Genomic DNA, 11,756 nt, shown 5'->3' with positions numbered 1-11,756 from the left:
CAACAGGGTCAGCTCGCACTATCCGTCGCCATCTGACAGTCAGGACTGCAGAAAAAATCGTTGGTGCCAACCTGCCCTCCATTCAGGACTTACTGTATACATTTCCAGAGTCAGGCAACGGGCAGGAAACATTACTGCAGATCCATCTCACCCCGGACACAACCTGTTCCAGCTCCTCCCCTCTGGTAGGTGCTACAGAGCACTGTACGCCAAAACCAACAGACACAGGAACAGTTTCTTCCTACAAGCCATCACTCTGATGAACAGCTGATTTCTGACTCAGTGTCAGAACAATTCCTGTGCACCCACCTACCTCAAGTCATAACTCCTGCACAAACTACTTATACTTATTTATTCCAGCATCCTTTGCACTCTGCTCACTGCACTATTTGTCAATATGTCTATATTGTTTTTGTTTCTGTTTATAGAGTGTATATTTGTGTTCTCTATACTGTAGCCTGTGTCTGATTTTATTATTGTTATAGTATTATTGTATGAGTAAGCACAGTGAGAGCAAAGTACAATCCAAGGTCAAATTCCTCGAATGTGTACACATACCTGGCAATAAAACTGATTCTGATTCTGAATGAAAAGGGAGGACCCTGCTGCTGACACAAACACATTAAAAAGACTACCAAAACTTACCTGAGGAAGCCAAAATACCTTCTGGGAGAAGGTCCTGTGGACAGATGAGACTAAAATAGAGCTGTTTGGTAAAGCACTTCATTCTCCTGTTTTCAGAGAAGGAGATGAGGCCTTCAAAGAACTCTGTCCCTACAGTCAAACATGGTGGAGGTTCACTGATGTCTTGGGGTTGATCTGCTGTTTCAGGCACTGGATGTCTTGACTGTGTGCAAGAGACTATGAAATCTGAAGACTATACAAAGAATTCCAGAAGGAACCCATAAAATCATTAAAACCTGGAGTAGTTGACAAAAGAAGATGATTATGTGACAGAAATGCCCATATTTTGGCCATGACCGTATAGCGCTGTCATAAAGTATTTAGAAATGAAGCCTAGACCCAGTATGGATGTAAACAAGTTGAGCTCCGTTGTCATTTGCTGAAGAAGCCCATAAGATGCCAATGAAAACCTTGGAGAAAGCTAGTAAGTGGACCTTGAGTTAAGATTATATTGTCATCAAAACAATGAAAAGCATATCTCTGTGCAAATACTTACAATTCAAATCTATAACGGACAGAATACTATACAAAACACTAAAACAAAAAAAGTATTTAGTAGTGGTGGAAGAAGTACTGAGATCCTTCTCTTAAGAAAAAGTTGTGATACTACAGAGTAAATAAAAGTACTGCATCCAACATTTTACTTATGTAGCATCATAAAAATGTGCTTAAATATCAAAGTAGTAAAGTAGTTTGGGTTATTATTACTGATGCATTAACAGCATTGTAATATTGTAGCTGGCTGAGGTGGAGATATTTAAGGTATCTTAAATACTGTATAAGTTGCATAAGATACCTGGTATTTAAGACTAGTCTGTAGTCTCATCTACAGCACATGTAGAAACTGCTGATGTGCTTTGTGTATAAAATTGTAATCTGAAAAGTAACTTGTAAATGTATTGGAGTAAAAGAAGCAGTATTTACTTCTGAAACGTTCTGGAGTGGAAGAAATACTTAATTTAATTACTACGTACAAGACGCGAGTAACTGTAACCAGTTCATTTTCACCACCGGACATTGCGTAGTATTCATATATAGTTGCACTGCCTTATTAAATATCACAAATATCAGTTATTGATTAGATAAAACTGAAATAAGCGCGCGTGTCAGCAGCAGCCGGCTGTTTGACAGCAGCTCCACGTGCTCCGTCTGTTTACATTCTGCGGAGGAAGCACGCGGCGCTGACTTCTCGCTCTCTCATTGGTTCGACGTGACGGAGGCCCCTCCCAGAGGCGGGACTTAAACGCGGAAGCTGTTTCGGTGCCGCGAAAAAAAACGGTGAAATAACGTTTATATTATAATGTAAGAATAAATAACCGACGTGAAACGATTAAAGGGCGACTAACGGATCGTTAAAGTTCAACCGGAACTTACGGAAAGCGGTGTTTACTTTAAAAAACCTTCCTACGTTCCGGTGTGCGTTGGAATGAATGCAGGCTGCGGTTAAACACGGTAAATAACCCATTTAATCGCGTCACAGCGCTTCTGATAACCCGTGATATCCCTGAGAGGATTAAATCAGTCCCTTTTAAACCGTTTTGTGTTGTTTGTTTGTAAAAATCTCAGTTGAGATTTGAACATTTAGCGCGTTTATGTTAACCGGGAACGCGCATGCGCAGTAGGCAGCGGCAGGCTTATGCGGATATAAGGATTGGCGCCGGCGCCACAGCTGATGCATTCATTCATTCAGCACCGAGGAGGTAAGATCACCAGGGAACCTTTATACTGCTTTATGTAGTTTTATAACATATTAATACTGTCAGTAACTTACTGGCGTTAGAATCGTGCATTTTGGGCTTAAATCTCACGTTTTCCCGGCGCAGTTTCGTGTTGATTGGATTTAAATCAGGACAAGTCAGGCGCCGCATCCATAACGTTATCTTGCTTTAAAACCTATATTTTACCTTATTTAAAAGGGTTTCCATTACCCGTGTAATCTACACTACCTCTCTTGAATCTTGCATTTGATCCTGGACGTATGTTTTAGTGAGAATCTGGTTTGTTTTTTTTTAGTGTAGATTGTCTGTTAAGTTCATACACCGAGTCTGCTTCAAAACTCCCAGAGAAAGTTTTTGCAGTTTGTCTCTTGCTCTATTGGCTGTTTATTCAAATCAAGCAAGTGTTCAGGTCTTTATATGCATCAATTATTGATCACCAGTTTATCGTCATGTCAGGGTTTAGCTGGTTATTGTTGACCTAGTTAGCAGTTACTCGGCTAAGTTTGCTAATTACTGTAGCTCTCCTCCACAACTTAGCCTCGCGGTGGTCTCGGTTTTTCCGACTTTTAATGGACTTTGAAAAGGTTTGCTTTTAGGTATGTGATTCCCAGTAGTTTATCCAACCTGTTGAGATCCGTTTAAAGTCTATATAGTTTATCTTTAACGGTCATTTCTATCGGTTTCCCCCGCAGACCTGGAGGAGGTTTCGGGGAGGCAGGGCTCAAATCCTCCCGCTTTTGAGCTGCGGAAATTGGCGCGTCTTTGAGTTTCAATCCTCAAATAAAGTTAATAGTCTTGCGGTTTCGTACATTTAAACTACACGAGTGTTGCCCTAAGAAGTTCGCCTTATCGCTGAAGTCACGAAATTTGTGTTTAAAGCCCGTATTTTCGAGCTTTTTTTGTTTGAAATCGAGGGAACAATCAGCCCCCCTCCTTTTTCTTTAGGCTGTAGTCGCCACACTAGCTAGAGAGGGAGAGCTTTGCTGGCTAATTTTGGATCTTTATAACGCATTTAAACCAGTTTTACTATAAAAGGTGGTTATCGTGGTCTTCACGTGTGGTGCTTTAGCTTATGCTAGTTTAACACTTATTCTTTTGTCGAGCTACTTTTGGCTCTCTTTAGTCGGTGGTCTCAAGCTAACCTGTGTCTCCTGGTATCACAAGCTAACCGCATCTTAACTTTAGGTCCAAAGTGAGCCTTATAAAATGTGATGTCCTGTTTATATATTGGGGCTTTATGGATCCCAGGACCTTCTTTGACTCCTCCAGGACTTCCCAGGAGCCAGTTGGGCTATTTTTACATAGTATAGTTATTTTACTTGGTTGTGGCCTATTACAGGCTTATACAACCTCACCAGGGCAGCACACACCAGTCACCTCTTAACTTGCGTCTTGTAATTATTGGGGGCCCAGTGGCTCCACAACATGGCCCCAGCACTGCCCCAGAGATCATGATAGGAGAATTTGATCAAATATATTGATATAAGTCCTCTTTATAACGGCAGTCCTTGTTTCAGAGTGTCTGCACATGTGAACTTTTGACAGTAATGGTTTTTAAAGTTGCATCCGCATCTCACCTGTTCTCTTTTTGGTTTTCCTTGCAGAAGAGCCATAAATACATTCGACACAATGTCCAGACGCAGGTAAGCAACTGGTGGTAGTTTCTTAAACTGTGCTATGGGGGGGGCTAAAGGGGGTCTCACTGGAAAGAGGAATAGTTCTCTGTATTGGTGATGGGACTGAAACTGCTGTAATGATATTCTTAAGGATATTTTCTTGTTCTGAACCACTAGTTCAAGAAACATAAGATATTTAACTACATGCAATGAATTATCCCCCAGCCCTTATCCAGCTCAAGTGTTTAATTTAATTTCAGTCACTTAAAAACATCTCACTCAGGGATCTTAATACTTGTAGGATCACAGGACCTTTTAATCGAGTTGAGAAAATAAACTGATGCAACTGTTCGAGTAATTGAAATCCACTAAACATATTTGATAGAACCGACATAGTGGTCAAGCTAAAAATCAACCATAATCACCATAGTCTTCTGATCTCCTATGTAAACCTAAAGCTGTGATGCTGATGTACCTTTTTGTTTTTTCATATAAAAATATTTTTCATTTCAGCGGTCGCACCACTTTGCAAACCAGAGACTCAAACGCACCTGAACCGACTGTCCGAGCCCCACTGAAGAAGAGAAAGTCAGAGGTTTGTATTTAATACTGGTGCCTGAGTGTGGGTGCAAGGTATTTTTTTTTTTTAGTATTAGTTTTTAAGACTGTCCTTAATGCCCGTTTTACTGTGTTGTGGGGTGTGTTTTTTTTGGGGGTAAGAGTTTAATCTAAGGTAGAGCTTTTTATAGACTATTAATCGTGAAAATAATGGTCGGGTTGAACAATAGTGAATCGTTTGGTTTATGATCCTGCTGTAGATGTCGGAAATGATGTCAACTCACCAGTTTAATTTCTTTTCCAGCCATCCAAGAAGAAACTACAACCTGCCGCCAAGAAACAAAGCTATGAAATACAGGTCAGTGGATCTACATGACATTAACTCTAGAGAAGTGTGTGTGGTTATAACTGATAAGAGTTGGAGACTGGCATGTGTTACTAGTTCATTATCTGTGTTTTTGTCCCCTCCCTTCCAGCGCGTCCTGCCTAATTTTAAAACTCTCATTGGCGTTGCCAATATTGAGAGCATCCATTTTGTTGAACCCTGGTTCAATATGCCCGCTATCTTCAGATTTGGTTTTATCCCTGTTTAGTCTGACCGCTACTTATTTTCCCAAGCACTTAACGCAGCTCCCTTATGTTACTGTTAGCTTTATCTAGGTGTCAGGTTAGAGTGAAGGAACAACTAAAAGTGACTCAGGAGTTTCTGCAGTTACCATGCAGTACCTTCTATTCACCACTAGGTGCTCCCTGTTAGCTTGATTGGAACATTTTGTTCACAGAAACTTATTTATTGCACATTTATTTACATGTAATTGATGTGCTTTATATTAAAATAAACACTGCAACAGATGGCTGTAAAAAAGGAATAAGAACCACCCAAATGCGATGAGACATGTAGAGTAACAAATCATAAGCCTAGAAAAATAGGACTTGAATGTGTGTATTGTTGAACTGCATCTCAATGTGCACAGAAATCTTCAAATACATTCAATATTAAGCCCATGGAGATGTGAGTGTAAGTTGAGGTCTAAACCACTTTGTTTATTTATCTTATTCTCTCCCCAGAAGTGTTGGTCGGAGGATGGCGCGAGTCCATGTGTCCTCATCGAAACTCCCCACAAAGAGCTGGAGCCTGCAGATCCATCCAGCTTCAAGCAGTACACATTTAAGAACCTCTTCATCAAGGCCTCCCCCATTCCCCGCCTCAGGTAACCAACTTAAGCCTCACAGTGAGGCTGCTGTTTCTCCCCACTTCATGTTGAGATGTTACAAATTAATCCAGTTTCAGGGTTATGCTGCTTCTCAATGTGAGTTACCAGCTGATTAAAGTTGCACGAACTCGGGAGGAATTAAACCTTTAAGATTGAACTTGAATACTTCACATCCAGATCTTTCTCTCGACATGAAATCGTTTTTTGTTCCCTTTACAGCACATTTACACAGCTTACCCTGGTGCTATACAACTAAAGTTGCTGTAAAGACATGGAACTTTTTGAAAAGATGTATTCAGATGTGAAGTTGGCCTCAACTCTTTATTGTTGGACATATAGAACATTAAGAGATGTTGGATTTGCACACAGTTGAGAGCGACCAATATGGCTCTTCTTAATGAACTAACAACAAAAATGATTAAAACCTGGTGTTTCTCTTCCAGCTGGGCCAGTTCGGACGACGTGTGGATCAAAATGCTCAACAAAGAGCTGAAGTACGTTCATGACAAGAGCTACCTGCAGCGGCATCCCAAACTGCAGCCCAAGATGAGAGCGATCCTGCTGGACTGGCTGCTCGAGGTGAGGGAGTAGTGGACATGTGTTCTGTGACACTTCAGATGTGTTTAAGTTGCAGAAGCTCATGATTAGTGCCATTTTAAACAGTCGGTTAAAACAGGTGTGTGTGTGTGTGTGTGTGTGTGTGTGTGTGTGCGTGTGAAGGTAAGTGAGGTGTACAGCCTCCACCGGCAGACAACCTACCTCGCCCAGGACTACTTCGACCGCTTCATGCTGACTCAGGAAAATGTCAACAAAGACTACCTGCAGCTCATCGGAATCACGGCGCTCTTCATCGCCTCCAAGATAGAGGTGAGTCTGTCCTCAACATCTAACCATAAGTTCTCTCCCACATACTGAGCATAAGGAAGGGATTCAAAATTAAATTTATATATATATTTTTTTTTTTAATTCCTCATGCACGTTGATGTTCACGAGCTGCACAAACGTATAAACCAGAGCTCGAATGCTGCACATTTCAAATTAAACATTAAGTGTACAATAAAATTACAAATTTATATTTAAGTGTTGTAGAAATCAAAGTTGGGACTAATTTAAATTTCCATCATCTAGATATCTTGCGTTCAAAAAGTTTTAACTTTGTTCTCTGTTTAGGAAATCTATCCTCCCAAAATCTACGAGTTTGCCTACGTCACAGATGGAGCCTGCGACATGTGGGACATCCAGCGCACAGAGCTGCACGTCCTGAAGGTACAATAAAATAGATAGATAGTGAACTACATCAGATCCATTCAGACTTCTCACCATTAGTTTTAGATTAAGAATCCACTGTATGTACTGAGAAGTTGGGTTTACTACACCACAGATTTTACTGAAATGCATACTACTGAATAATATTTTACAGTAAGATCTATGATCCCAAATCTATCTTTACTCATAACATTAAAGGGTCACTGCTGTAAACCCGGGCCCTATTTTGATAGATGCTTCCACTGCAAGGTATTCCTTCGTCAAAATATCATCCCCCAAAGTGCTTCTTGTTGCCACTGACGGGCTCAGACTGTTACACCAGGTGTCTGACAGCATCACAGGAAACTGAAGTCTTGCTCAAGGACGGTTCTCTCTCAAATTTTATGAGAAGACTTGTTGCAGGAAGACGCTGGTGGAAACGAGGGAGAGGAGTTTGTGTATGTAGAGAGCTTCTAGCAAGACTTGACTTCCTAACATTACTCCAACACAACAAACTCCTCCAACTCTGTCGTCTTCCTGCAATAACCCGCCTCTCACGAAATTTCAGAGCGGGAACTGTCCTTGAACGAGACTTCAGTTTTTTTTGTTAAACAAAGGGTGTCACGAGGGGTCCATCCATAGGGATCCTTTCCATGGCATCAGGCAACTGGTATAACAACCTGAGCCTGTCGCTGGCAAAAAGAAGCACTTTCTGTGGATGCCATTTGATGAAGGAATATGTTGCAGCCAGTTTGCATGTTGCTGCTGAAACCATCTACTGTACGGATTCCAAAACGTTTGGTACCTACTGGTTATTTTGACAAGAGAATGTGAAAATGAAGGATGATTTCATGTTTGTAAACTACTGAAACTTAATTCTAACTCATTTCTTCAACTGTGTATTGAAGAAGCCCTAAAACTTATATGTTAATAGTTAAAGTATTAAGCATGGATGTAAACTTCATCTGTCCCGTTCTATGTTGAAATTCATGTGTTGTCGTCCTGCAGGCGTTGGACTGGAATCTGTGTCCGGAGACGCCCATCTCCTGGCTGAAGCTGTACTCTCAGGTCGAAGCCCAGACGGACGGAGAGAACTTCCTGGTGCCACAGTTCTCACAAGAAACGTACATCCAGATCACACAGGTACGTTCACACTGCATCACTAACACGGTGAAAACAAACGTAACGTTACGATCCAGGCTGCTTCTAAAGAACTCATCGTTCTGACCTTTGACCCGTGTGTGTTGCAGCTGTTGGATCTGTGTATGATGGACATCAACTCGTTGGACTACAGCTACAGTGTTCTTGCTGCAGCGGCCTTCTGCCACTTCTCCACGTTTGACGTTGTTCATAAAGTCTCGGGTAAGTTTTTTTTTTTTTTTTATTTGCTTGAGTTTTGAGTCTGTACCCAGCATTCCTCTCTTCATAAATTAGAAAGAGATTAATCATTAAGCATCAAAATTCAGTGAAGCCATTTTCATGGGCTTTAACTCCTAATCCGTCCATCTGCGTGTCTTCTGTCAGGCCTGACGTGGGAGAGCGTGGCTCCTTGCGTCCGGTGGATGAGTCCCTTCATGGACACGCTGCGAACAGAAGCCACACCTCAACTCAAGAGCTTCGCCAAAGTCAAAGCTGACGACAGACACAACATCCAGACACACGTGGCTTACCTGGACCTGCTGGTGAGCAACACACACCTTCCTCTACCTACCTGTTACGACCAAGTCTTAATGTCTGGGCTCGGTACGAGTACTAAGGATCTTTATAGGAACTAAATAAAATGCAGGCTAAACTAATTTATAATTCAGTGCCAACTTTCTACTCATCTGTCTGTTACTCCAAAGGTTTAACACCCAGCCCCTGTACACAACTACACACACTTCTTAGGTGTTTCTAAGAAGAGGAAGTGACTAGCTGGCCTAGGGCTGCAACTAATTCAGCGTTGCTGTTGTAGTGGGTCGCCTCAAATAAATGAATGTAGCTGATAGGAAATGCTGCAGCTCTGTTGTTGCTGCAGTGGTCTGAGTAACTGGGACCAGGACACTGTGGGTGTGACTGGCCAGCTGCGTCAACAATGAAATTTCATGTTGTCGATTTACGCAGACTAAATCGTTGCAGCCCTACGTACGCCCTGATAATCAACCAGACAGCTGTGACGAGTGGTAACGTAGCTGTTTTTGTAACAAACATGTAAAAACTGAAGTGCAGCCTGCTCTGTTTGGGATTGTGAGCTGCACTCTGAGCTGTTAAAGTAACATTTGGATCACAAGTGTTTGAAGGGGATAACGTTACTACCAGCAGATCAAAAACATAATGCACCGCAGAGTAGAGGGCAGGTAGACTTCTCATTAAATGATGACGTTAGTCTGGAAATATTCTGCCTCTTCTCTGGGCCTGTCAGATCACAGATCTGTGGGAGAGATTCTGAATGAGCAGAAAATCTGATGAAACAAGGAGCTATTAAAGTCCAGGAGTTTCTAACTGAATTTTAATTAAATAGAAATAGATGTGAAAAGGTGCCACAGACTCATTTAAAGAGGTTACTCCAAACAAAGACACAGGAGGGAAGACTGAATCATGACTCAGCAGGGCTGATATTAAATAAGTTGATCTAGAGGAGAAACGGATCTGAGAGCAGCACTGACTAGATTCTGTTAGACTAGTCACCTGCCGCCTGAATTTTGTTTCTGTTCACATAAATGGAAACACTTTCACTATAAACTGGTACAGGGGGAAAAATCATCAGAATGCAGAAAAGTGTTAAATGTTTAATGCTCCAATTTTTATATTCAACATTAAAGTGTTAAAATCTTGGCTCGATCTCATGAACCCAATCTTGATTCAAGTCTTGTGTCGTCACACCCCTAATAATGAGGAATGATTAGTTGTTTTGAGACACTGGAGGTCTCTGCATTTTAATATTATTTTGCAATCTTTTTTTGGCTTTGTTAATTTCTTAATTTTTTTTTTCTTCTGTCCTGCAGAGAAAATCTCAGCAGCGTCGGCTTGACAACTCCGACTGCCAGCTGTCGCCTGTGGCCCCGGGAACAATGCTGACTCCGCCCAGCAGCACAGAGAAACCAGCCAATCCTTGAGCAGGACTCGACCAAGAGATACACGCTACCTCCCTCTCTCTCCACAGTGACTCAGACCACATCAGCTCGTCACCAAACAGGATGCGATTTTAGGAAATGGCAAAATGCATGTAGCAGGAGTTTTTTATTTTTGTTAACACTAAGTCAGGATTCCTGTCGGTCTTTGTATTCAGTTTTATTAGAACTGCAAATATGGAGGCTGGCAGGCTTTTTATTTACAAGTTAACTGGTTTGAGTTGAGCCTGCAGCAGCTACCTTGTAGACAAAACTGTCTTGTCTGCAGCAGCGACTGAAGGATGCTGGCAGGGAAGCAAACAGTCCGCTGGTGGCTGTGGTGGGTTGTGGTGTGTTTGGTTTTTTTTATAAACCATCTTGGTTTGGAAAAAACATTTTGGTACCTGTGACGTATTATTTGGGAGTTTTACTGGTGCTACTCTTGAAACTGAGGCTTAAAAGCTCAGACGGTGCTTCAGTCAGATTCTCAGGAAAATGGAAATCATTTTCTACAACGAACATTTCATTCCACTCCTGAACTGGAGAAATTAAACATGTTTAATTACTATCCTCTCCTATATTATGTTAAGTGTGTAAACTTAATCGCCGCCGCAGAGGAACAAGCGATGTCATTTTGTGATTGCTGTGTAACGTCCTGAAACCTGCAGGTGTCTTGAATGCACCTGACCTGTTATGGCTCAGTAATCTCCCCCCCCCCCCCCCCCCCATCTTAATTATAGTTGCAACCAGGTTGCAACTATCTTGTTACATTCCTGGAAGACTTGACTTGCATAGGAAAACTTCTTACAATTGTGCAAAGGTGTTTGCTTTTCTTTTTTTCAGTGCTGGTATTTATTAAGCCTTTGTGTAAAAACAATGTGTATATGAAAAAACAAATCTTTCAGCAATGAATGAGCTCAGTTTGATCACTGCAAAAACTATTTATGATTTTGCTCTGACACCTGTTGTTGAATTACAGTTCCTCGTTAAATGTTGTACACTAGCCTGTCCTGTCTTAGTGCCTTTTAATAAAAAATATGAACTGTATGGCTACTTCGTTGAAGCTAGAGCGAGCCAAAAGGCTGTGAGACAAACGAACAATCCTGTGACTGTAAACCTGAAACCCTCCAAAGCTTGATGGAGACTCTGCAGTGAACAAACCATGTAAACTGTATGTAGGTGTTAAAAGAATGTATGTTTATGTAAATAGCACAATTCAGAAATGTGTAACTTTCTTTTATATTATGTTTTAAATAAAGTGAAATGAATTTGGTCTGACGTTTTGGTAGGTGACTGGGTGAAAACCTTCATGGGAAAGCAGTGGCTTCCATCCAGCTGTTTGGTGTCAAAGTGAATCTGTGGGGCAACAAGATGAATTAAGGATCAGGAAAACTTTCTTTTTAAACTGCTTTGTTTCTTATGCTGCGTTAAGTAAAAGTCAGCGTTTCTGCTTATAAAATCTACCCTAACTATAATGGCTGGAATTTAAGATAATAGACGCATACTAAAACCTGTTCTGCATATAAATGTCAACATATGGTTCAGGTAGCTGGTTATGGTAAACAATCTGAAAGTAATCTTCTCTGCACAAACATTCAAGAAAATGTTAAAGCCAAACAATGTGAAAACAGT

At 41.2% G+C, this 11,756-nt stretch overlaps 1 protein-coding gene across 2 annotated transcripts; it reads left to right on the top strand.

Moving 5' to 3' along the window:
* The first annotated feature begins 2,009 nt into the window (after nt 1-2,009).
* ccne2 (cyclin E2) lies at nt 2,010-11,402 on the top strand. 2 transcript variants are annotated; one of them, XM_046046053.1, is made up of 12 exons: nt 2,010-2,384; nt 4,007-4,045; nt 4,532-4,613; nt 4,881-4,934; nt 5,648-5,787; nt 6,234-6,369; nt 6,511-6,657; nt 6,961-7,056; nt 8,044-8,178; nt 8,286-8,397; nt 8,560-8,717; nt 10,020-11,402. In XM_046046053.1, exons 1-12 carry the CDS (start codon nt 2,296-2,298, stop codon nt 10,128-10,130), a joined length of 1,299 nt encoding a protein of 432 aa, XP_045902009.1. In that variant the 5' UTR covers nt 2,010-2,295; the 3' UTR covers nt 10,131-11,402. The 2 variants fall into 2 exon arrangements, with proteins under 2 accessions (XP_045902009.1, XP_045902008.1); XM_046046052.1 differs by having other exon boundaries at nt 2,015-2,384; nt 5,645-5,787.
* The last annotated feature ends 354 nt before the right edge of the window (nt 11,403-11,756 follow it).

Source organism: Micropterus dolomieu, linkage group LG03, assembly GCF_021292245.1.
Source record: "Micropterus dolomieu isolate WLL.071019.BEF.003 ecotype Adirondacks linkage group LG03, ASM2129224v1, whole genome shotgun sequence".
In the NCBI taxonomy this organism is placed as follows: domain Eukaryota; kingdom Metazoa; phylum Chordata; class Actinopteri; order Centrarchiformes; family Centrarchidae; genus Micropterus; species Micropterus dolomieu.
Note: the sequence above shows the minus strand (reverse complement) of the source record. Positions and strands in the feature narration are given on the sequence as shown.

What these genes read in the sequence shown, in the direction of transcription:
- ccne2 (XM_046046052.1), top strand. Translation starts at nt 2,296, where the DNA reads ATGCGCAGTAGGCAGCGGCAGGCTTATGCGGATATAAGGATTGGCGCC. An exon ending in TGCTGGACTGGCTGCTCGAG is followed by an intron (nt 6,370 to 6,510) that starts GTGAGGGAGTAG and finishes GTGCGTGTGAAG; the next exon opens with GTAAGTGAGGTGTACAGCCT. An exon ending in TCATCGCCTCCAAGATAGAG is followed by an intron (nt 6,658 to 6,960) that starts GTGAGTCTGTCC and finishes TTCTCTGTTTAG; the next exon opens with GAAATCTATCCTCCCAAAAT.